The 24,936-nt window shown below is 48.0% G+C and overlaps 1 protein-coding gene across 1 annotated transcript in view; it reads right to left on the bottom strand.

Annotated features, from left to right (window-relative positions):
* ITGA9 (integrin subunit alpha 9) overlaps positions 1-24,936 on the bottom strand; it is a 337,384-nt gene that overhangs the window by 287,874 nt on the left and 24,574 nt on the right. The window contains 3 exon segments of the mRNA XM_027583039.2: positions 1,127-1,256; positions 9,562-9,629; positions 22,229-22,352. Of these exon segments, the coding sequence (XP_027438840.2) occupies positions 1,127-1,256; positions 9,562-9,629; positions 22,229-22,352 (322 nt within the window).

Below are 24,936 nucleotides of genomic sequence, written 5' to 3'. Positions count from 1 at the left end.
CTTTTTGACCCTGTGGCCTGACCACATTACCTAAGAGCATTATAAGTGATATCAAAGCCTTAGGTCACCTTGAGAGCCCTGCAGCAGTAAGGGTCTCTGGTATATAGGGAGAAGCCACCGGCCCCTCAAGTTCAAAGGATCTATCCTGGACCTTAAAGCTACACCCAATGCAGCTCTGCATTTAGACTCTAGGCTCAGAAACCACAGGTTTAAGCCCCCACTCTGCTATTTACGAGCCATGTGACCTTGGCAAGTTATGCCCTTCCTTTGTGCCTCAGTTTCTTTGCCTCTAAAATGCGGGTAATGATAGTTGCCTCATAAGGTTGTTTCAGGAAGGAAAAGTAGTAGTATCCAGAATGACAGCACTTAGGACATGAACTAAGGAAAAGAGCCACACAAAATTTTCAAGTCCACAAGCAAAGACAGCCTATCTTTGTCCCTCAATAGGTGCAGTGTCATGCTTGTCTGGTGACTGTTAAATTGTATCTATTTTCTTTTCAGAAGGTTGAAAGAGTGGCGAAAATAGGAGAAATTTTTCCGAGCCCGGGATTAACCTTCAGTGTTACGCTGCCATCCATCATACCAATTTCTGGTTCTTATTATTTCTTTTTTAGGGAGAGGGAGAAGCAGGCTCCCCACTGAGCAGGGAGCCCAATTTGGGGCTCAATCCCAAGACCCTGGGATCAGGACCTGAGCCCAAAGCAGACACCCAACTACTGAGCCACCCAGGCATCCCCAGTTCTTACTATTTCTATTTGCAACTGGTGTGACCAGGAAGCAGAGACCACAACCAAAGAAATGTCATGGAAAACCAGAATTCTACTGCACTCATTTTGTATCTCAACTTAAGTAATTGGCTCAAATAAGAAAAAACTGCTGCTTCCTTGGAGGTTCAACTGTCAGCTCTGTAATTAAATCACAGTTTTAATTCAGATCCCTCCTTTGTTCTCTACCCGCTAGATGTGAGGCTCGATATAAGGGGCCCTGGCTAAGAGCGTACCTAATCAGCACAATAGACATGAAAGCCAACAAACTCTTCTTTCCACCAGTAAAGCAACAATTTGTGAGCCAGGTGAGAATCACTCCCATTTCCCCTTCTTACCTGTCATGTCCCTGAGCTACTCACCCAGGTAAGTGTACCGTCTGTTCATGATTGCTTCATCGTTCAGTTTGAAATAGGTGTTGTCCGTAAGGTTCAGCACTTTGACTGTCCCGGCCCAATAAAATGACCCTGGGGCGCCCATCACCACCAGCTCCTACCAAAGAGAAACCCAAAGGTAAGTAAACAGAGAAGGAAGCCGAGGAGGGGAGCAGGTGGTACAATGAGAAACACAGCCACAGCCAACAACTCAAAGATACCTCACACCAAGGACTTTCTTCAGCTGAGCAACAAAAACAAAACACCAGATTCCTTGGCACTATGGAATCCATCATACATGCAGGGTCATCAGGAATAAAGACAAAGATAACCGAGCAAGGTGACAGAATGAGGAACATACCGGGTCCCTATGCTACCCACGGATAAGCTCTTGCGTACTTCCTCACCTTCACAACGGGATCAAATGAGGATATGACAAATATTGCACATTGTCCTAAATCGCAGAATTCCAGGAAACAGCGCTCATGAAAAGACACCACCCCCTCACCCAGCCTGGCCCCCAACCCCACCTGCCCTATACAGAGCAAGGAGAAAACAATGACCAGAAGCATCTTTGCAAAAAACCATGCACTAACACACCAAGAAATCCCCCCCCACCACCAGTCCTCGCTCAGGACGCTCTTCTCAGATAATAGAATCTGGATGCAAAAGGAATCTAGAAACAAAGGTAAAAGTTGTCTGAGCTTAATCTAAATGTCTCCTGCTTATTGAGAGCCTTGTGGGCAGGATGAAAGTTGCTTTTGGGGACACTGTGGCCCATTGCAAAATCGTAACAAAATCAAGAGAGCAGAGAGGCGCACCAAGGGAAGGACAGAGATTCCTGACAGTAAGAGACAGCACTGCTATTAAAAACAGACCCAAGAGGGGCATCTGGGTGGCTCAGTCAGCTAAGCATCCAACTCTTGGTTTTGGCTCAGGTCATGATCTCATGGGTCATGGGATCTAGCCCCCGCACTGAGCCCTTGGGATCCATGCTCAGTGGGAAGTCTGCTTGAGATTCTCTCCCTCTGCCCCTCTCCCCACTCGCGTGTGCATGCTCTCTCTCTCTCTCTCTCTCTCCCTAAAATAAATAAATAAATCTTAAAAAAAAAAAAAAAAAAGACCCAGAAACACAAAGACATGGTGGTCTCCAGCATTTGCATTAGGGACAAATGGCCCTGTGCCCTCAACGGGGCCAAGATCAGGTTTGTGCTACAAAACCATCTAATGAGCAATACTGATGAGAATCCCAACTGCTTCCAAATGATGCACCTACCTAAGGAAGTCAGCACAGATAACTACATGCCTTCACCCACAAGAATAGGCCTCGTCACTATGCTAAAGAAAGTTGGAAATGATCTAACGCGCCTGGGTGGCTCAGTCGTTAAGCGGCTGCCTTCAGCTCAGGTCATGATCCAGTGTCCTGGGATCGAGCCCCACGTGGGGCTCCTGGCTCAGTGGGAAACCTGCTTCTCCTTCTGCCCCTCACCCCTGCTCATGCTTTCTCTCTCTCTTTTTCAAGTAAATAGGTAAAATCTTAAAAGAAAAGAAAAGGAAGAAAGTTAGAAACAATCTACACATCTAGCAGCAGGCATCCTAAATCACGGTATGCCCATTCAACAGCAACCTGCAGCAGTAAAAACGCTGTAGATGTAACAGCCCTGAGACAGGGCCACAAAGTGCTGAGTTAAGGAGGACAGGCCAAATAACACGCAGACAATGATCACATTTTATAAATGGAAAAAAAAATGTGTACAGACAGACGAAACAGAGACCAGAAGAAGCCCCAAACGTTTATGGTTTTTTTCCCACTGGGTGACAGGATTACAGGGATCCCTTCCCTCCCCCCTTCTTCTGTCACTCTCTCTCTGTGTCTCTGTCTCTCTCTCTCTCATCCCTAAAATTTATTTTGTGCTTTTCAAAATCCTATTTTTTATTTTTTTAAAGATTTTATTTATTTGAGAGAGAGAGAGCACAAGGTGGGGGGGGAGGGGCAGAGGGAGAAGCAGACTCCCCACTGAGCAGGGAGCCCGATGCGGGACTCGATCCCAGAACTCCAGGATCATGACCTGAGCCGAAGGCAGACACTTAACGACTGAGCCACCCAGGCACCCAGTGTTTTTTCAAAATTCTAGAACAATGATTAAACACTGACAAGGAGGTCACCTCAGAAAACGCACAACTCATGCAAAATGGAGCACACACTGTGTGGAAACTGTTCCGAGGAGAGGTACCCACTGCCTCCTTGCATCCACTGGATGACACTGGCTGAGGCTTTCATTCCTTCATTCCCCAGCAGGGAATCCCTTCTTTTGATTATCTATCAAAGTGTCTACACTGCAGTAAGAAACAATAAAAATTATTTTCCTAACAAAATCATTAATTTTTCATTCAATAATATTAAGCACCTACTATCATGTATGAAAGCTTATACTAGATACACAGATCAATAAAGTCCCTTTGTATGACATTCCCAGGGGAAGGCAACACGGAAACATACAAAATATTTTAGAAAAAAATTCTATCCAAAAGGGTTCAAATAAAGACAATTTCAGGGGAAACCCCTCAGCTGCACAAAAACCCCATAGGTGCAGACCATACAGACAGTGGACACTAGACGCTGCAATGTCATCGAGGCCTCTCAGTGCCAAAACACACCCACCCCTCCCTTGGCCTTTCAAGTTCTATTTCAGAAACATCCATCCAGGCAGACCCCTCTCTGCAGAGCTGGCCTCACCACTGTCAGAAGCCGCTGCTTTCTGACAAGTCCCTGAAGGTTACATCTTATTACAGGGATCCTGAGTTTCTGATGACAATTCGTAAAGTCACACTGAATTCCCAGAGAGCAAATGTCTGAACAAGCCAGAGCCATCTAAAGAGAAAGAAAAGAAAGAGCTCATGGGCAGGAGAGCGCGTGTGCAACCATGGTGGCAACAGAGCAATGCTTTGAACGACGCATGTGCTGTGGTCCATTTGGGAAAGAAACTTAAGCAGGAGGGTGTGAGCACAGACAGAAGACAAGCCACCAGATCCTGCCTGCATGGCGTGTTGCTGGTGATTCAGGAAGGTGGAGACAAGGAAAGACTGTGGAGGGACATTGCATTCGGGCTCTGAGGTCCTAGCCACACCTCCAAGGGAGCTGTTGATAAGTTGGACATTCTGAGGCATCTCACTGTTTTATAAAAACATATCACTTCCTGCACTCAGAGTTCATCACTGACAAAATAGGTGGTGAGTGCATTCATTCACTCCTGCCCCTATACTCATCTGTTCTGTGTAAGGGGCTGTGCAAGTTCTAGAAGGAACATTAGACAAACGATCAGTTCATCAGAAGAGAGAGACTTTTTCCTTGGCCTTGAGCTCAGAAAGGGATTTGGAATTGGGTATCCAAACACACCAGGGCATGGAAGAACATAACGACCATTGGCCTTGATATCTGTAGTACACAGAATATAGAGAGCTTTCTCCGCCTGCAGCTCTTCATAAACCAAAGCCCTGAGCATTACCAGAGACCCATAAGTCTCTCTGGGACACCAGGTGGTAGACACATTGTTTTCTGATGATTTAAATCAATCCAGCATAAAAATTGAGAGCTTCATGTCTAACATATCCCCACACCCGCTCTCTCAAACACCACAAAGAGGTTAGGACAAGGTAATCTCTCTCCTCAAAAACCTTTAAACCAAAGCTCTTGTCTGTCTGTCCTCTCCTCTTCGTGCTTATGCCTCCTTCTCCCTCGGTTCAAACTAGAGAACCTGAGGCCAAGCCTGAGACCCACGGGGCTGGGGCTGGGGCTGGGGCTGGGGCTGGGGCTGGGGAGGGGCAGGAAAACACCATCTTCCTGGAACTCCCCGTATTTGGTTTTCCCATCCAGTAGAGATGATGCCTGTGCCCTTTTGTCACTGTTCACCAGTGCCAGGAAAAGGGTGTCATTGCTTAGCTCCCCAGCACCCAGGAAAAGCCAATGCAAACGGCACACAGAAACGCAAGCTTCTCTGCAAGCCAAAGGCCACACCACCTAACTCCCATGTGGAATCCCTTCCATAAATAGTGTGGGCCTTTTCCCAAGGTGCATTTATTAGCAGAACCTCCAAAGGCATAGGGGCATGTGGGTGTGCCTAAGAAGCCACGGACTTTTCTCTGTACACTGCTGCAAGCTGGCGCGAGTGGGGGAGGGGGGCAGAGGGGCACTCAGGATCTACAGCAGAAGTCTGCACCCCAGACTTCTACCCAGGTGTCTCCAGGCTCCCATGGCAGTGCTCCAATGCTGGCGGGTTGGTCCATGTCTTCTCTTGCTACTCACAAGTATCTGTCTCTGTCACCCTAGGCTACAAAAATAAATAAGGTTCCCAGGAAGCTCTCCTTTATCCTCAGTAACAGGCTAAAACTCACATGGCATCTGTAGCTCAAACAGCTTTGGTAACCCCTGGGTCACAGACCCTCAGGTCAAGCAGGCCAGAGTACTTGGGGGTCACATGGCTGCATCTGGAAGGCCACAGAAGCACATCCAGCTTGAGGGGTAACCGCCTGCCCTGTGCAGGGACAGCCCAGTCCACAGCGAAAGCCAGCCCAAGTAACGGGGTCAGCAGGAGGGCAGTGGAGGGGAAAAGTGCTGCCTGACCCCTTCAACCACATTTCCTGCTCAGCCTCCAACAGCTGAAGTTCCAGAAACAAGAGAGGCAGTGAGTTCAAAGACCTCCTGTTTAGGGAGGCCAAAGCTCAGGGCAGCCAGGAGACAGTGGCCGGGTCAGAGGACTGAGCCTCCCACTCACTGGCCCCATGAACCCCCATCCATATACCACGGCCCCACTGCAGTTTGCCCACAGTTCCCAGAGCCTGGAGTTTCAATAGGTCCTCTTGTTCTTGCTTACCTGGAGCTTACGCAGGCCCCTGGGCTCCCCTCCACCCCTGCCCTTTTTGCTCCTCCCACCAAGCCCTCCTTCTACCCAGCCCCAACGCCCTGTCTTCCCTGACTTTCTGCCTGGTGAGACGATAATGACACCCCCCCCCCCACCGGGAACTCCTTCTGTCCCACAGTTCTTCATCAACATCTCTGATGAGTTCTCATTTCTGCAATGAGTCTACTTTTTCTCTTCCCACTGTCGAAAGGAGGTCCCCCCCGCCCCAGCCCCCAGCTCCATGCTGAGCACACCCGTCCCCTCAGAGAGGTACTAGCAATGACCAAATCAGAGCTTCCAACTCAGGTTGAGTTCTGGTCCCTGTGTCCAAGTATCTTCTAAAAACACCTACAAGTGTCCCATCCATCACCTCACACTGCATGTGTTGAAAGCAGGCCCATTCGTTGACCTTCCCCAGTGATTCTTCTCTAGACAGGCTTCTTCCCACTGGGGCACCACTGTTCTCCAGAACCCTGCCTTAGAACCTACTTCATCCAGCCCACAGTTCTCTGGCCACCCAGCCCACTGATACTGCCTTAATGTTCTCCAATTCCCCTGGTCATTTTTCATTCCTGTTGTTTTGTAGCTGGACCACATCATAGCCTCCCACCTGGCCTCCCTCCTGGCGCTCCCACTTTTAAAGTCCTGGGCACACCAGCCCGCAAGGTGTCTCTCTCCCAGCACTGCCATCCATGGTGCCTGTCACCTGTTTGTGGACTTGCAGCGGTGCCCTGTTGCCTCTCGGGCAGAGTCAGACTCTGCTAGACCTTACCAGAAAAACAACAGCCACAGAGGTTATACAATCTCAATGTGCACGGAGATGGAAGGAGAGCGTGAGCTCGGCATATGGCAGGATGGTATTTCAAATCAATGGAGATAAGAAAACCTGGTTAGCAGGCCAATATGAGAACAATCAACTACACATTTAGGAAAGCAATGCAGTTTGTTTCTACCATATAATGTTTGCAAAAAGAAATCCAAGATGTATTGAAGAGAGAAATCTTAAAAAAAAAAACTAAAAATTCTAGAAGAAATTATAGGTTGATATTTCGTATTCTTAGGAGAGGGATGATCTTTCTGAGAAGTCTAGAATCCAGAGAGAAAATGATTGATGGATTTGACAAATACGACTGTGGGATAGCAGTACAATAAAGACACCAGAAGCCAACTCAGACTGATAAAAAAAAATTTACAACACATATAAGAGATAAAAGATTAGTGTTGAAACTATCTTGCAAGTTCCTAAAAATCAGTTAATCAAAAATAAGAAAAAACAAGAGAATAATGGGCCAAGAACATAAACAAGCAATTTCTAGAAAAAGACAAATGGCCAATATTTGAAGAATACTAAACTACACGAATCATCAGATAAAGGGACATCATAGCAAAATGAGGTATCTTTTTATAATGACAAGAACTGGTACTGGTGAGAGGCTGTAGGAACAATGACACACAACTGGGAGGCTGTCGGTTGGCAAACACTTCCAGAGTACAATCTGCCAGAATGTACCCAAATTCGAATGTTGGATAGCTTTGGCCCCAGCAATTCCTCTGCTACATTTCTCTTCTGCAGAAGTATGTATTTGTGCACAAAAATGCCATGTGTGGGGACCTCCAGCCCCATGCTGCCAGGGAGTCTGGTATGTTGCAGCAGCAGTCCCAAGTCTCTGAGGCCGGAGGAGGTGAGCCTAGGAGGGCAGGTAACAGGGGCAGCAGGAAAGGTAGGAAGCCCCAGGCGGCCAAGTGGAAGAGTCTGGATCTTACTGTAAGTGTGATGAGGATCCAGAAGTTTCCGAGCGAAGGAGTGCCACAGTATTTTCCTCATTTCGAGGAGGTAGCTGTGGCTTCCGTGTGGGAAGAGGCTGTGGCGAGGCAGGGTGGGAGTGGGTAATTGGGAGGGTCCTACAGTGGCACTCTGGGTAAGACAATGGCGCCCTAGGCTTATGGGCAACAGCGGAGGCAGAGAGAAATGGAGGCCTCTGGGATAGGTTCTGGGAGCACAGGAAGTGGGACTCCCTGATGGCTTGGATACAGGAGAGGACATAAGAGAGGAATCTTGCCCATGTGGGCCTAGGCAGCAAGGACGATGGGTGGCACCATCCACTGGGCCTCCCACGGAACTCTGTATAGATGGTCATAAGAATCCCACCAAAGTGACAGCGAAGGAGTATAGTAAGAATTAGAGAGTGCAGACTGCGGGGTCGGTGAGGAAGCATGTCATGTTTGTTGGTCTGAGAGTGAAAGACACCTTTTCTGACTTTTCTACCCTTTCCATGTTGCTTTCTGAATGAGATGCTGCATTGCTGACTATTTTCTGAATCTAAATCGCAACTGCAGAAATTAAGGTGGGCAGTTCTGCTCCAGATCAGAAAGCTCTGCACACTGGTGGGTGTCCCCTCCTGCTGCTCTCTACTCTCCTGGGGTGTCAGAAAGCCAAGCCTGTAGGCTTGATGGGAAGCCACAGAGACAGAATGACAGGGTTTGATTTTGAAAGATTCCTCAGGCTACTGTGCAGAAAGCACAGAGGCGGGGGTGGAGAACAGATGCAGACTGAGGTGATGGAAATGTTCTCAAGCTAGAGAGGCCATGGTTGCACAACACTGTCAATGTACTAAATACCACTGGATTGTTTGCTTCCAAATGGTCAAAATGGTCAATTTCATGTTATGTGTATTTTACTACCAAAAAAAAAAAAAAAAAAGAACAGATGCAGGTAGACCAGTTCAAGACCAGCATATCTCCAGGTGATGATAATGGCTTTTCCAGAAGGGTGATGGTGGTGGGAAATTAAAGCTATCACATTTGGGATATGCTTAGGAGGTTAAAAGAATAGGATTATAGATGAATTAGAAATAAAAAGTATTTTTTTGTTTGGGCCTGAGCCACTTATAGGACCTGGCATGGAGCTTTGTACACGGCAATCAAAAGATGTTTGGGAAATGAGGAGTTGATGTGAAGGGTGAACTCACAGTAGGCAAGAATCACTTAAGAACAGTCCTTAAAGTTGCACCGTCTGGCCAAAGATCATGGTACGACTGCATAGGTAGAGAAGTATTCAAGTGTACGGTCCTTTGGAATTTGGGAAAGAGGCTGGCTGAGTTATGTATAAAATCATAAAATCTCTCCATGGAGGGAAGAACGATAGGAGGTGATGCTTAATATATCCTCCTCACTGCCAGCAATGAGACACAAACTTGACTGAGCACCATCTCACCCGCACCCCTTTGAATCGGTTCCTTCCATGGAGCTCAGGGTCCAGAGGACTCCTTAGAGAAATTGTCCAAATAGGTGTCTCCTCCCAGTGAGCCCACCCACTCCCCCCCCCAGTAGTCTCTGGCCAGCAGGAGTCCCCACCTGTGTCAATCACTTTTCCAGGAGGTCACATCCAGGGACCAGAATCTACTCACTCGCAGCTCAAGTATGTGGGGGCATTGGCAACTCCATCTCAAGGAACTACCGAGACCACAATCCGCCAGGAAACGAACACCAGTAAGAGAGCAGAAATGCCCAAGAGCCGACACCCACCTCAGTGAAGAAGCCTGCTATCCCAGCCTGGCAGGAGCCGTGTTCCTCTCCGTACTTCTTCTTATACTCTAGAGGGGAGGGAAGGAAAGAAGCAAACCACAGCCTCGTCAGTGTGTGCTAGTCGTGTGGAGGAGCCGCCGAGTGTGCTGGCCACTTCCCCGTGCACTGCTGCGGGCTGGGCCCAGGGACACCTTCCAGACTGGGGCGCGGAAGGAAAGTCTCTGGAATCCATCAGACCTCAAAACTCCAGGCTCTGGTGCCATCGGGCTGTGAGGCTGCCAAGCACCCCAGCAGACTTCCTCCACGTGTGTGGGGAGAGAAGCAACAGTCCTAGTAATTAAGTGGGAGGCTGGTGACGATTATTTCATTTACTTCAGAAAGGATGGAGAGCCTCAGTAGGAAAAGGAGCTGAAAACATAACCCGGAAACGGCATGATGTGGCCATCCCTGTGTGGAGTCCCCTGGAAGATGACCAAGCCTCCCAACATGACACTCCACAGAGCTGGAGGCAAGATGATTTCTGCCATCCAACCAGATACCAGCCAACAGAGCCTGGGGCTACAGGAACAAACCCGCTAGACCTGCTCCAGCACTCGACTACGGTTACTCTCTCCCTGATGGTATACTGCTGATGCTACCCGCGGACACCTCCATCTTCCGTCAAAGGGGAAGCTCTCTCCAGGTCAACAGAAACAAAAATGGTTAAGTGCTTTTCCTCTACCATTCCCTCACAGTTCCCAACACCCTGACCCGACAAAGGGGCTTTCTGTGCTGCTGTTGTATTTTTAAGTTGGAAGCAAGAGGATTTAGCATGTTCCAGGCCCTGTTAGCTACATCCACTCATGCCATTCCGTTGATCTCTCATCCCTGGCAGCCCATATTGCCATCTGTGAGTAGTATAACTCCCGAGGCTCAGAGAGGTTAGGTGAATTGCCCAAGGTCACATAGCTACTAAATGGCAAAAGTCAAGATTCACATTAATTCACCTCTGTGGCTCATCAAAGATTCTACAGAGTGAGTGATTACACAAAACCCAGGAAGTGACCAGCCAGTTGAAATCATGACATGGGTAAAGACAGAGAGATAAGAGAGATGTTCAGCTCAGATGACTCAAATTAATTACACTGCCAGACAAGGGCTCATGGCTGTCCCTGGGCACTTGTAGGCCTGGGCTACCCTACAAAATAACCCAGTGATCCCCCATATCACCCCTGGGCTCTGGGCAAGTCTCGGGTACCATTAAAGGCAATATACTTAATTTTGAAACAAAATAAATAATATGAAGGAACAATGCAGCTGTGATTGCAACACAGTGCCACTTCCTGCGAGAGAGGAGAAGGGGGAAAAGGGCCCTGGGGAAATATACAGAGTAATTCGGTTTCTAACAACACTCGCTGCAGAGCCTGGTAACATTTTCCAGTAAGTGGCCATTAACCGACTGCTAAATTACAATGGAATGTCAATTGAGTTACTCCTCTTCCTTGTGGGGGCTAAATCAGTTCCTCCCTCCCTGTCCTGTTATTCCAAGGAGAACTCACAGGCCTGCCAGAAAGCAACCCACAGACGATGGGACTCGCCTATTCTCTGCAAAGTCTTGCACCCAGGCTGGGAGGGGGGCTTGTGCAAAGTCATAAAGAGATCATGCATCAAACTGTCTGACGGCAAGAAATAATAAAAATTAATAATAAATCCTACATCAAATAGCATAATGGCAAGAAGAATCAAAACGTCCCAACCCGAACAGTTATATTAAATCTGCAAGTTCTGGCAAAAAGCATATCCACCCCCACTGACTCCAGGGGTTAAATATCCAACTCTAACTCTCCGGCAAATAAAACAAGGAAAAGTCAGACCCCACCAGCTGAACGAAGCTACAGTGCAGGACACACCAGTTCAGCCTCATAAATTTATGACATGAATGAGAATTACGTAGGAATCTTTCATGTATTAAAGAAAACAGTCTCATGGTCTCCTTTGTAACGGGAACTCCAAAAATAGTATGAAATATGAAAACTTGTCTTTCACCACCTCATCCCCAAACTGTGCTGGCCAGCTCTATGCCAGAAGCAGGACCCAGGGCTTCTAAAGGGGCCACAGCCATACTGGGAGCTAGGAGTACCCCACTCCTGGCCCCAGGAGAAAGTCCTGCAAGGCCAAGCCCTACTACCAGCATCCCAGCCTCAGCCAGCATCAACGTACCGTTAAGAGGCCAGCCCCAGAGTCCCCAAGCTGGGACTGCCTCATCAGGGGTCTGAGGGCCAGGGACACACAGAAAACAGGCACCATCCCACTGGCTTTGACTTTCTGAGACCCCAGGGTCTACACCTGCCTTCTTGGAGTGCTCTAGAACAAGGAATCAAACCACGTGAGGCTCCTGACTAGTACCCATAACTCTGACCTCCCAGAAACTTCTGTAACTCTTGATTAACCACTTCAACTTGGAAACAGGCTCCAGTCCTAATGCTTCTGCCCCTACCCCATCCCATCACACCTACTTTGGGGGGAGGCGAGGCAGCTGTGGCAACTCTAGTCTAGAAAGGCTCAACTGGTGTGACTGGATTAAACACTTTCCTATTCTGAGCCATCCACGGTCTTCCAGAACTCCTCTTCAGCTTCTCTGTCTGGGTGATCTTGCAGGGAAATGTAAATGATACCCTCTCCCCATCACAAAATGTGTTTGTTCATCACAGTTTACGGTTTATTCAACACCAAGATGAACTCATCGACCTCACTGTCCCCAACACCAGCCTTATGCCAGTTACTGGTATGTGCTAGTGCCGGTGTACTAAGGGGAGGTGTACACACAGGTTTCTCTGTGCACAGATTCAAGGCCCAGGTGGAAATGTGAAAGGAGCAAGTACATTCCTCCAGCTACTAAGACCCGAACTCTCCAACCTGCTTACTTGGGACTTTTGTGCCCCCTGCTCTGCCAGCCCTGCCTTCTGTCTTCCAATCAGTCAGGGTCCCTGACCTCCACCCCCAGCCTGGCTTGGAAAGGAGTTGTGTCCTGGGTACCGGGAATCCTGAGTTCTCCACCCAGAGCCACCACTAACCCCGGAGGCCTAAGGATAGTTGTAGTCATGATTGGAGTGGGGCAGGAACCCACAGGATTGATGTGTCTGGGCTTTCCAAACCTAGACTGGCTAATTCTACCTTGGGCAATCCCGTCTCCTTTGGGGCCTCAGGAGGAACAAGATAGAATACCCAAGAAGAATTCCTCCTTCCTGAGAAGGGAAGTAGGTATGGAAACAGGAGGCTGCCCCATCCCAGGGTCCTCAAGAAATCCCCCAGGTCACAATCCCTCCCTCCATTGAGAAGTCCAGGCAGTGCAGGCTGGAAGGATGGGGTGGGACCTCCTCCAGTCTCCGGTGTTCCAGAAGCACTTTTCCTGCACACACACACAGGCTGGGGGCCCTGCTGCGGGCGGCTCCTGGGCACGTCCACCCAGTCGCCACTTGCCCCAAGGATGTGGCCAGGCAGAGAGCTACAACAAGCTGGTTCCCTCCCTCACTGCCGGGGAACAAAACATTTCTCCACCTTGAAGCAGCAAAAGGGAATCAGGGTTGGCACGACAGCGGCCCACTGTCCTCCTGCAACCAACCTGACACTGCTAAATCCAGGGGAACTGAATCTCGGAAGCAAAAGATGTGGTTGAACAAGGGGACCTGAAAATCACCTAGAGGACACAGGAACAGGTTGGAAAGCTGTCTCTCTGCCGTGGGTGGGTCTGAGTTACTTGGCCTGCGTCACACACAATTCATTAAGTTGTATGGTTCCTCCACTCTAAAAATGGTAGTATTTTCCTTGGTTTAGCTGCTGGTTTTACTAAACCCTGTCTAAACAGAAGGCAATTCAGAGAGGAAAAGAGACTCGTTTCCACATGTTCGCAACCCACAACTCAATACATGGAACTTACACCAATGAATTTTAATTCATTCAAGAATTAAACTGGGTGGGGTCACTTCCTGCACTCCTCCTGAAATGCTGGCGGGATAAAACCAACCCATGGAAAGATCAAGATCTACAGACAGTGTAAGATATTATTCCTACCAACCTCTTCCAAAGATAGTCTTTTTAATGCATCAATTTTAAAATTGTTTTTTTTCCATAGCTCCTGAACTTAGCCATGAACTAGAGAAAAAAAAACAGCTTTCTAGTCTCAAATTATTCCTGAGTTTTGGCTCAATTTCTGAATGAATACCAAATAATTGGTCATTAAACAATTTAGAGGACAGTGAACTTGGGCAGACAGAGCTCTACTAGTAACCAGGGCATTTCAACATAAAACTAAAAAGACAAAACTGCCCACAGTTGTGAGGGACCACAGTCTAAATGGGAAGAAAAAAAAATAAGGTAAATGACCTAAATAGCTAGGTTAGAGAGGAAGGGAAAACATTCTATCAAAATAATGGACAATTAAGCAATGGTGGGCATTAAAGGCAAACTGCATAAAGCTAGCAACTTACAATTATGTAAGAGAAGCTTTAAGAGGGGAAGAGATCTTTACAGCACGTCTATATAATTCGAATCCCATCCATTTCTTTTACAGATGAAGTCACTATTACTCAGAGAAAGCAAGTAGTCTACAGCCAAACAGCAAATAAGCCTGAGGCAGGATTAAAGGGTGGGGTTCCTGACTGCCAATCTGTTTCCGCCACACCATCTTGCTTCATGTAGCACATTCACCGTGAGAACATTCTCGTCCTTGAAAAAAAGTGTTTTCCATCGGTGGATGAATGGATACACAAAATGTAGTATATACGTTCATTCAGCGGAATATTAAGTCTTAAGGAAGGAAATTCTAACATATGCTATGATATGGAAGAACCTTGAGGACATCATGCTGAGTGAAATAAGCCTGTCACAAAAGAACAAATACTGCATAATTCCACTTACATGAGGTCTCTGAAGAAGTCAAACTCATTGAGACAAAGTAGAATGGCAGTTGTCAGGGCTGGGGGGGCGGGGGCAGGATCGGGGGGAAGGAGAGAACTCATGAGGACAGAGCTTCATTTTGGGACGATGGAAAAGTTCTAGAGATGGATATGGTGGTTGCTGTACCATAGTGAACATATGTATGGCACACTTAAAAATGGCTGAAATGGTAAATTTTGTGTTATGTATTTTTTACAAAAATCTTTAAAAAATTTTAATGTTTTGTAATCTTTAAATAGTTCCTTCCACCCAAAATCTAGTACCAACTTTGCCAACTCCCTACTTTAGAAGAAGCAACTTCAACTTACTGTGTGTTATAGACTAAACATAGGTGTCCCCCCAAAATCCGTATATTGAAACCATACTCCCTTGGGAGGTGATTAGCATTAGATGAGGCCACCAGGGTAGAGCCCCCATAAATGGAATTAGTGCCCTTTTGTGAGGCCTCAGAGAGCTTGCTGCTCTCTGCTCTCCACCACATGAGGACACAAAAGAGGGCTCTCACTAGACACTGAATAGGCCAGGGCCTTGATCTTGGACTTCCCAGACTCCAGAATAGTCAGAAATAAATGTTTGTTGTTTAAGTTGCTCTGTCTGTGGTATATCTGTTACAGCAGCCCAAAATGCCCAAGACGTTGCATGTTATCTTTCACCCCTCCAAAAAAGTGACCCTGAACATGGGACAGTCACATCTCAGTGAGAGTCCCAGCTCAGAGCTGAGGAAAATTCACAGGATGACCAAAACTAAACAGACTCATGGAATACCTACCACTGAAACATGGACAGTCAAAGCACTGTTCAGGTGTGAAAACCAAATGCTTACAGTAAGGAAAGATCTAGGACATAGAGCAGAGGGGCCTCCCAGCAAAATGTTATCAGGCTGAGGGGCCCCACCTGCCCCCTGCACCTCCTGGGACTCTATATTTTGTGTCTACAACTGTAAAATTGCAACATAGCTCGAGAAGTCTCCAGTAGAGTGTCCTAAAAAATCATACTAAAATTATCAAATAGATTTTGCTCAGTGAGGGGCCACAGCATCCCAGTAACCCCAAAGAAAACCAGCCTCCCAACAGAACAGGTGGTACAAAGAAACCTGCTATTGAATTTCCATGCCAACAATCCTTTCCCTACTTAATGAGCCTGTGACCTTCATCAGCCTCCCCAAGACTGTTTTCTCATCTGTACAATGGGGATAAGAATCCTTACCCCCAAAATGAGGTCATTACTCAGTATGATCATATATGTTAAGTACCCTAACATGATCCCTGGCAGCCAGTAGGTAAATCTGAATGTTAGTTTCTCTGAGAAGAAAAATACCCAAGACACCCATCATACAGATCAGCAATTTTAGAATAGGAGATTCATAAAATTTAGATATCTGTAAGGAAAATATTAGACAATATAGCTTAAGCAGTCAATAATTCCACACAATGTATGGAAACACATTGGAAGTATAGAATATATCTGTGCCCATGGTAAAAATTCTTGGCACCAAACTGAAAGCTCAATGCGGTTCCCTGAGCCCCAAGAGCCACTGACAGAGACCTGGTCACCTCCTCTGGCTCTGGTTTTTCCCTCCAGGTACCCTCCCTCCCTCTCTCTCCACCTCAGGGTCCGTCTCCGCCTTAACTGGCTATAATACAGAACTACATCTGTTTCTAAATTTGCTGTATTTACTTAAATGAGATAATTTTTATGAAAGCTCTTTAGAAACCATAAAATCCTATGTAAATGTAGAGTTCTTTATTTAATAAAAAATTTATGGGGCTTGTTCTTGAACTTTTAAATGGATCAACTTAGCTTTTTATGGTTCTCTCCAAAACAAAACAAAAACACAACAAAATAAGACAAAACCTCAAGTCCTTTTCATTTATAAATGGCTCTTGACTGATTTTTATCCCCTGTGGAGCCACAGCATTCAACACCAGACAGGGAAAGAAAACTTCACATGTGAATGGGTGATCTATTTCCTTCTCTAGAAATGAGCACTGTCTTGAGAGATGCCAAAAGCAACTGGGAATAAAAGGCCAGTCACCCCCAGATTAAAAAAAAAAAAAAAGTGGCACAGAAATCTTTGGAATCAATAGGACAATTTTAAAGCACGGTAAAATTGGATAAATTCAGACCCCAACAATTCCCAACTTGAGAACATTTAAACATGGCATGAATTAAACTTTAGATCATCTACAAAAAGGGGAGAGGAGAGCTTACTGGCAAATAAATTGTGCAAACAGGATCTTTAAAGATATTTAAGAAATTATCTTTTTATGGAGTCTTTTTTTTTATGGAGTCTTAAAATCATTTTTGTAATACCCAACTTTCTAGCCTCCATTATCTATTCATTAAAGCAGGATTTGCTAGAAACCTTCTCTGAAGTCCTAAGGATACTTAACTGAAAAATTCGTACTTATCAAGTGTTCACACTGAGCAAATACCTCTTCAGTAGGTTAACCTCCCCATTTTACAGATGAGAGCACTGAGGCTCAAATGGTTTATCCAAAGTCACCCAGACAAAGTAGGAGCCATGGGTTCAATCATGGGAACAAGGGAGCAGTAAAGCCAGATTCTGAAATTGTACGTTAGACCCTGAAAAGCCAGGGTCTAACATACAATGGTCCTCTAATTGTGCTTCTTGATCAGTGTTTCACCTGGAACACTTTTTGTTAATGTAGCAGAGCTAAAGAAAAGCCTCCCCAATTATTCCAGATTAGTGAGGCTTTTTGTCACAATAAAAAAGATGACTTGGGGGTGCCTGGGTGGCTCAGTGGGTTGAGCGGCCAACTCTTGGTTTCGGCTCAGGTCGTGATCTCATGGGTTGTGAGATCGAGCCCCCAGTGGGGTTCCATGCTCAGCGGGGAGTCTGCTTGAAGATTCTCTCCCTCTACTGCTCCCCCGGCCCGCTCACATGTGCACTCTCTAAAATAAATAAATCTTAAAAAAAAAAAAGATGACTTGTTTAGAGCCCCACTCCTGCCAAGCTCTGGCTTCTTGTCTCGGCAGGATCAAGGGCAAAGGATGAAAGAAATCTCTGTGCCTGATATTAACAATGCACTGACTTAACTTCAGGGAGTCCTGAAGTACAAGTTGGTTAATAGTAACAGGTTTCAGAGCGTTCGCTCTTCAGTTTACAGTTTCCCCCACGTTGTCCCGCTGAACTTCTCATTTTCTCACACACTCGGATAAAACCAAACAACATATGGTAGTAATGATGCTGTTCTCGTATCCCACACAAACTAAATGGCTGACTTAATAATGGTATGCTCCACTGGTTTATTTTACTTTGTGCCCGAAATTCATTTTTGTTTCCCATTCCCTCTACATTTCCTGGTTCCAAACAGGATATTCTGATAGCATTTCCCACCCAACCAGAAACAGGAAGCACCTGAAAAGTCATGAGAAAAATGTCTTTGTGCCAAAGACCGATGTTTTAAGAATTCGAAAGTTCAAGACAGTCTAGACACAGGCCCACAGACTTCGAGGCTTTCATTAAACCAACCTGGCAACATTCTGAAGCGAGCACAGGTGCCCCTCCGGGAGACCCAAAATAAGGCCACAATGAGACACAATGTGTGGTCTTTCTGAACATTCTGAATTTTCTCAGGAGCCTCCCCCCCACCATGAGAACCATCAGAGGTAATGCAATGGAGGCCCAGCCACAGGCCTGAGGCCATAGAGACAGAAGCATGGAAGAGCGGCCCCCCACCAAGCCTCCCATGCTCCTCAGTGGTCCTTCAGCTATTCCACAGCAGGCACACTCAGAAGAGGCAGGGCCCCTTTCTCCCCTCCCAGCACCCACTGCCATGACCAACAGTGGATTCCCACCATTCTTCTCTTCCAGGAGCCCCCGTCAGCAGCAGACCCTAAGCAGGCATCCATTTCTCCAGGTTTACATGAAATAAGCTGTCTTAATGCCACTTAGAGCTTGGATGCAGCTTGGGCCTTTGGGGAGAGGTGCCCTGCGGGACACACTGGCATGAACTTCTCTCCCCACACAGCTCTCCCACTTGGGAAACATCATGTTTCCTCTGTTTTCCCCTGTAGATGGGGAACTTCTCAACAGCTGGGGCTGTGTCACTTGGGTTTTATCTATGAGGCACTTAAGATTATGTGGACTGTATTCCTAGCAGACAAATTAGTCACCCCACAGTGATTAACACACATTTGCCTAGCATACAGTATGCACAAAATATGGAATATCAGCATATATATGCTTAGCGTACACACACACACACACACACACACACGTTGGGCACTATTCTAAGAACGGACAAGTTTTACCTTACCTTGTCCTCTTCACAGACCCTGGAGGTAGCTTAGGCACATTCACAAGGGCAAAGCCAGGACTTGAACTCTGGCAGTCTGGGTCCAGAGCCTGTGCTCTTAGCCACCATGCTACTTTGCCTCTCCATTGCATGACAACAGAATGGAAAGAAAAACTTGGCCTTGAGCAAGCCACACCACATCTCTAGACCTTAGTAAAGATAGGCTCATCGAGAGGATATCCAAAAGGCCTTGTCAAATTCTGAAATACTTCTGTTGTACTGTACTTAGCTGTAATGTGATCCCTCACTTGGAACAGAGAGCTTGAGTCACTGAGTTTTTCCACATTAAAAGAAAAATATGGTTGCTTGAAGACCCAAAGTAGCCCACAAAACTGGACGGGGGGACATCCCCAAAGCCAACAGAGCACAGGAAAGGGTCCTCTAACTGGGACAACATCCTGCATCCTGCCAAGTCAGTCGTCTAGAGAAATCGGAGTGTTTGCCACCCCTTGCCTCCTACAGGAACAAAAACCACAGAAGCATTCTCCTCAGTGCCCCATTCTTCTAGAGGCTGCTCTTGATACCCCAACACTCCCCAGCCCCGTGAATGAGTTAGCACACAGAAGTGTGTGTGTGCCCATGGAGAAGGAAGACTGGAGAGGGGTACCACCATTTTGCTAATTTCTTTGCTGGCTCCATTTGGCCAACATTAAGTCAAGGTACAAAGAGCAATCCTGGCAGCCTGGGTTGATTGTCCATCCACTGTTGTGTGAGGAATCTGGGATCACGGGATGAGCCCCATGTCAGCTATTACTGCATAACGACCGTGAAACGTCTGTGACAACTGACAAGCATTCCTGTCCCACTCCAACTCCCACAGATCAGCTGGGCTTTGGCTGATCTAGTTGGGCTCCGGCTGCAGGTTCAGTTCAGGTCTGTTCCACACGTAGCTCTTCTGGGATGAGTCACAGGAGGCATGTTCCATGGTGAGGGTCCCAAGGACCCAGAGGAGGAAGGAACACACCACACTTCCTAAGGCCTCAGCTCAGAGCTCTCACACGCTTGTGAATGAGGGACGTGTGGAGCAACCCTGAACCGACAGGTCACCTGGCCCTGCTGTGGCTCCTCCTTGGCTCATGAGGGCTTCTGCGTTCCTGCCAAGCATCAGGGGCCCCACCCAGACCCCGCCGCCCTCACCGTTTCCAGGATGCAGCCTGGCAGCCAGCACCTGCATCTCCCTGCCGGGGGGGCCTTCCCTACCCCCACACACGGCAAGACAATGGTGGAAAGATTCCAGCCCCTACATGCCTCAGGTGGATAATCCCAAGGTGTGTTCTCTGCTGGCCCCAGAGCTCCCCAAAGACCGCACCCCAACTGCCCATGATGGTAACTTGTAATTGGCATCCCTTATGGGCTGCCTTCCCTCCTCTTCTTGCTTCCCACACCCCCACTGGGGTCTTCTGGAATGACCTCCAGAAAACTACCCATATTCAAACCCAAGTGAAGGGAGTTGTAAAGATTAAATGAGAGAAGGCATAAAGTCCCCAAACCAACACTGGCCTAGTGCTGAGCTCACAGCCGCTTAATGACACATCATGTGCAAGCGTGAGCCACGGTGGCTACAAGCTCTAGCAACCTCTTGCGAGGTCTCACCTTTTGTGTTCTGATGCTTACGGTGGGATACAGAGGAATCACCAGGGACAGCAACATGTCCCTATTTCCACAACACATCTTCTGGGAAAACCAACATCCTGGTCCTATTGCATAACTAGTCTGGATTCAACAATCACTGACTTCAGCACCCCCATCGATTCCCTCACCTCTCCCCAGGCCAACCAGCTACCCGAAGAGTTGCTCCAGCGGCTTCCCCTTTTCTTCCTGGGGGTGGGGTCGGGGGGAGTGAGGAATAAGCTGGGGCAGTCAGAACACAGCCTTGACCCCTTATTGATGTATTTCCACTATCTGTCCCTCTTTGCCGACTACATTATATCCATTTTTCAGATGGAGTTTTTCTTCTGACTGGGGCAATACAGAGATAAACAGGGCCAAAGTTCAATGCTGACACAGAGGAAAAGAACAAGGCTCGCCCTCATGGAAGGACAGGGTTCGTGCCTCCTGCGGATACCCTGCCAGTTCTTCCGTGGGGCCACTGCACAGAACACCTGCTCGGGACACCAGGGTCCCCTTCAGGGCCCTGGAGGGTCCTCCAGGAGGCAGAAAATGCATGTGTCCAGACAGCATTTGCAGAACCATCTTTGGTGGCCACAAAATTGGAAGCCTGGGAAACCCCAGGGAGGCCCAGAGGAAATGTGGACACAGGCTAGTGGAGACTTCGGTCCGAGCAAGTAAATTAGAGGGAGAATTAAAATATAAAGGGGGGGGGAATCAGAGGGGGAGACGAACCATGAGAGACGATGGACTCTGAAAAACAAACTGAGGGTTCTAGAGGGGAGGGGGTGGGGGGATGGGTTAGCCTGGTGATGGGTATTAAAGAGGGCACGTTCTGCATGGAGCACTGGGTGTTATGCACAAACAATGAATCATGGAACACTACATCAAAAACTAATGATGTAATGTATGGTGATTAACATAACAATAAAAAATTTAAAGGAAAAAATATATATAAATAGCACAGCACTTAGAGAGGGAACAAGAGCTAACTCCCTCGGAATTAGGCAACGAACACGGGAGTGTACAAACTATAAAACCGATGAAAAGGAGAGCATTTCCTGAATCCTTAAACTTCAAGTTCAACTGAGCTAAATAATGATCAGCTCAACAAAGATTTTTTTTTTTTTTTATTAAAAAAATGGTGATGATCAGCTCAATGGTGTTTGGAGGTTTTAAGCAGGGAGCCTGAGAAAATACATTTCCTTCCAAGATCCCAAGTGCCCCTTGCCAAAGAGGTCTTCAAACTGTTGTGAGAGTATGGGGACCAGATGGGAAGGAAAGTCAGCCTGGGGACGTTATGGAATGACTGACTCCTGGGTTTCCTCTTCCTGCTCCTCAGGACATTTGTCCACAGGAGCTGTAGGACCATCTGGGAGCTGGGACCATGGAGACCATCTGAGCCAACCTCTGAATTTTCAGGCGAGGACATCGGGGTCGAGAGAAAGTAGGTCTCCCAAGGCTGCCCAGCATGTGGCAGTGCCAGAAAACCAAGTTCTGCCTAATCATTTGGCTGAGGCTTGGTGAATTTTGGTCTGAGACTTCATATAGCTAGGTAAGCACTGTGGGCTCTGGGGCAGAGATGGGCAGGGCTGGGGCTCGGTGGGGCCTGGAACCATGGCCTCCTGCTCACCCCCATTCCCTGGGCAGGCCCTGGGTGCCAAGAGACCCACTGAGGACCCAGTGCTGCCCTCCAGCTAGAGTTTGGAAAGCTGAGGGAAACAGATGATGGGAGTTGTTCAGGGCACAGTGGCAGGGGTGGGGTGGGGTGGGGGTGTGGGTGGGGAATCAGCAGTGCTCACCTTCATAGCAAGGGATCAGTGTCCTGCCTTTGGCCTGGAGATTGGATGGGATGATGTAACAGAAGCCGTGGGGCAGGATATGGTCTGTTTCATAGTAGATGTTCTTCCAGCGGTGGGCACAGGCCTAAAGGACAGAGAAGGGGTCAGAGCAGGAAAGTCAGCGCCAGGAGGTCCCAAAGCAGAGCCCTGGCAATGCCAAGTGGTTCTGGGGAGGAGAGGGGCAGAGAGGCCACAAAGCCACCCTCCCTCCTGCCCAGCCACAGCTTGGCACCAGGTACTGTTTGGGGTATCAGCCACCTATACAAACAAGAACAAGCCCCTGGGAGGCTACTAGGAAGAAACGGGAAATAAACACATAAACTAATAAGGGTTGTACCTAGTGCTGAGCCCTGGGAAGGAAAGACCCGGGGTTATGGGACAGAGACTCCAGGGGTGGGAAGGACAGAGGTCAGGGAGAGAGCGCCAGCCACACTGAGCACGAGGGTGTGGTCATCAGGTGCTGAGGAAGCACGTGAGAAAGGCTTGTAGGTTCAAGGGAAAGGAAGGTCGTCGATGGGCTGGTCTGGACTGTGGTGGGAAGAAAGAAGTCAGAGAGGGGACAGGGTCAGCCCACGGGGGTCTTGCAGACCTTGGGGACTATTACTCTGGTGGACGTGCAGGGGAAGCTGACAGAGTCTCATACAGGTGAGTGGCACGATCTGCTCCACAGTTTAGAAAAACAACATAACCACTGTGTGGTGACCGCAGGTGGGCAAGAGTGGAAGTGAATGTCCAGGTGAGAATGGACGCTGGCCTGGCCCAGAACAGGGGCAGTGGAGAGGAGAGGAGAGGAGGGGATGGCTTCAGGGTGCATGCTGGGGGTACAGCTGATGGGCCCTGGGGAACCACCAGATTGGGGGAGAGCAGGAAAGGCAGGAAAAGGGAATCAGGTGAAGATAAGACAACCCCCAACACCCACCTTGAGGCCCTCAGGCCAGGATGGGTATGCTATGCATGCCTCACAGGTGCATCTGTTCACTTAGTCACCCAACAAGTATTTATTGAGCACCTACTGTGTGCCAGGCTCTGTACTAGGCCCTGAAGATACAGCAATGAATAGTCCGAGCCCTGGGTCAGTCTGGTGGGGGAGACAGACTCCAGCCCTCATAAGGCTGCTGGACAGCAGGGCACACTTTGGGGAGCTCCTGTTTTGAGCTGGTTCAGGGCAAAGTAGCAGGTTGAACCACTGCCCGTGTTTGACTATTTTTGCCTACAGAAAGATTTCAGCATGCACATCATTAACTACAAGTAGATGTTGATGGTTCTTTTTACAAAGTAGATTTACATACAGCAGAATGCACAAATCTCAAGTATACCATTTAATGAGCTTCGGCAAAGGTGTACACTCATGTAGACAGACCCTAAGCAAGATACAGAACATTTCCACTTCACCCCAAAGCTCCCTCATGCCAGAAAGTGGCTGGTTTCCACAGGCAGTCAGGGAGGGCTACTCTGAGGAGGTGCCATCTGAGCAGAGGCCTGAGAAATTGAGGGAATGGCTGGGAGGGCTCTGAGGTGGGCTATCGCTTGGCATCTATGAGATGAGGCCATTAGGGACAGACAGATCCCTTAGCTCTCTGACAGCCTCTCAGCGCTGGGGTCCAACAGACCCTGGAATGGCAGCCAGCGGCAGGAACATGGGTGCATCCTTCCCCACCCACCAAAGAACACTCCCAGCCTCACACTCGGACATAACTGCCCACTCCATGTGTGACTGCACAAGTCCGAATATCCACAAGTTTGGTCGGGGTCCGACCGGCTGACTCCAAGGGCGCACCCAGTTCTCGTGCGCATGCGCCACTCACTTCCACTACCGCGTCACTTCGTTCTAGCCTACAAATGTATTTCCTTAAAATACCACATTTTAAAATAATCAGAATTTTTAACATTTTGGTTTCTCTACCTCAAATGCACAACAGGCCACAATGTTCAGCATTTATATGGCCCACGTTTGACTTCTGCAGCCCTGGAGGGTGGGCACAGGAGTCCGGAATTCCTGTTTTCCACATGGGAACCCCAAGTGGGCTCAGAGGTAGCAAGTGCTACAAACGGGACTGGAACCCACCGTTTCGGGGCCCTCCTCATCTCACTAGAAAACATTTTCCATTTCCTTTTTTTTTTCTTTAATTTTCCATCTTCCATTTAAAATTTCTAGTTCCTTGGGGCGCCTGGGTGGCTCAGTCAGTTAAGCGTCTGCCTTCAGCTCAGGTCATGATCCCAGGGTCCTGGGATGGAGCCCGGCATCCGGCTCCCTGCTAAGCAGGGAGTCTGCTTCTCCCTCTGCTCCCCCAACTGCATTCTCTCTCTCAAATAAATAAATAAAATCTTTAAACAAACAAACTTCTAATTCCTGCCTGAGAAGCGGTCAAACCCACCGCCTGAGATAGCTCCGGTAGCTCTTGGGCTTCCAGCCTTACCCACAGGTCCTAATACCCCTGAAATAACCACTCTGGGGCTCAATGAAATACCCAGGGCACCGAGGGAGAAAGGGGCCTCTCTGGAGCCCTCAGATCATCCTCTGATGAAAGTCACGCCCTGCCATCCTCTCTGCTCTTCATTCCTTCAAAGTAACCACCCCCAGGACCCCTGACAAGGCCACTCTCTGCCCAAGGGCAAAACTACTGGAAAGGTGAATTTGCCCACACACTCACTGGCTCTTGCCCTAGGAC

This window comes from Zalophus californianus, chromosome 1 (genome assembly GCF_009762305.2).
Source record: "Zalophus californianus isolate mZalCal1 chromosome 1, mZalCal1.pri.v2, whole genome shotgun sequence".
Lineage (NCBI taxonomy): Eukaryota > Metazoa > Chordata > Mammalia > Carnivora > Otariidae > Zalophus > Zalophus californianus.
The sequence above is the reverse complement of the archived record's forward strand: the minus strand, read 5'-3'. Positions and strand labels throughout refer to the sequence as shown.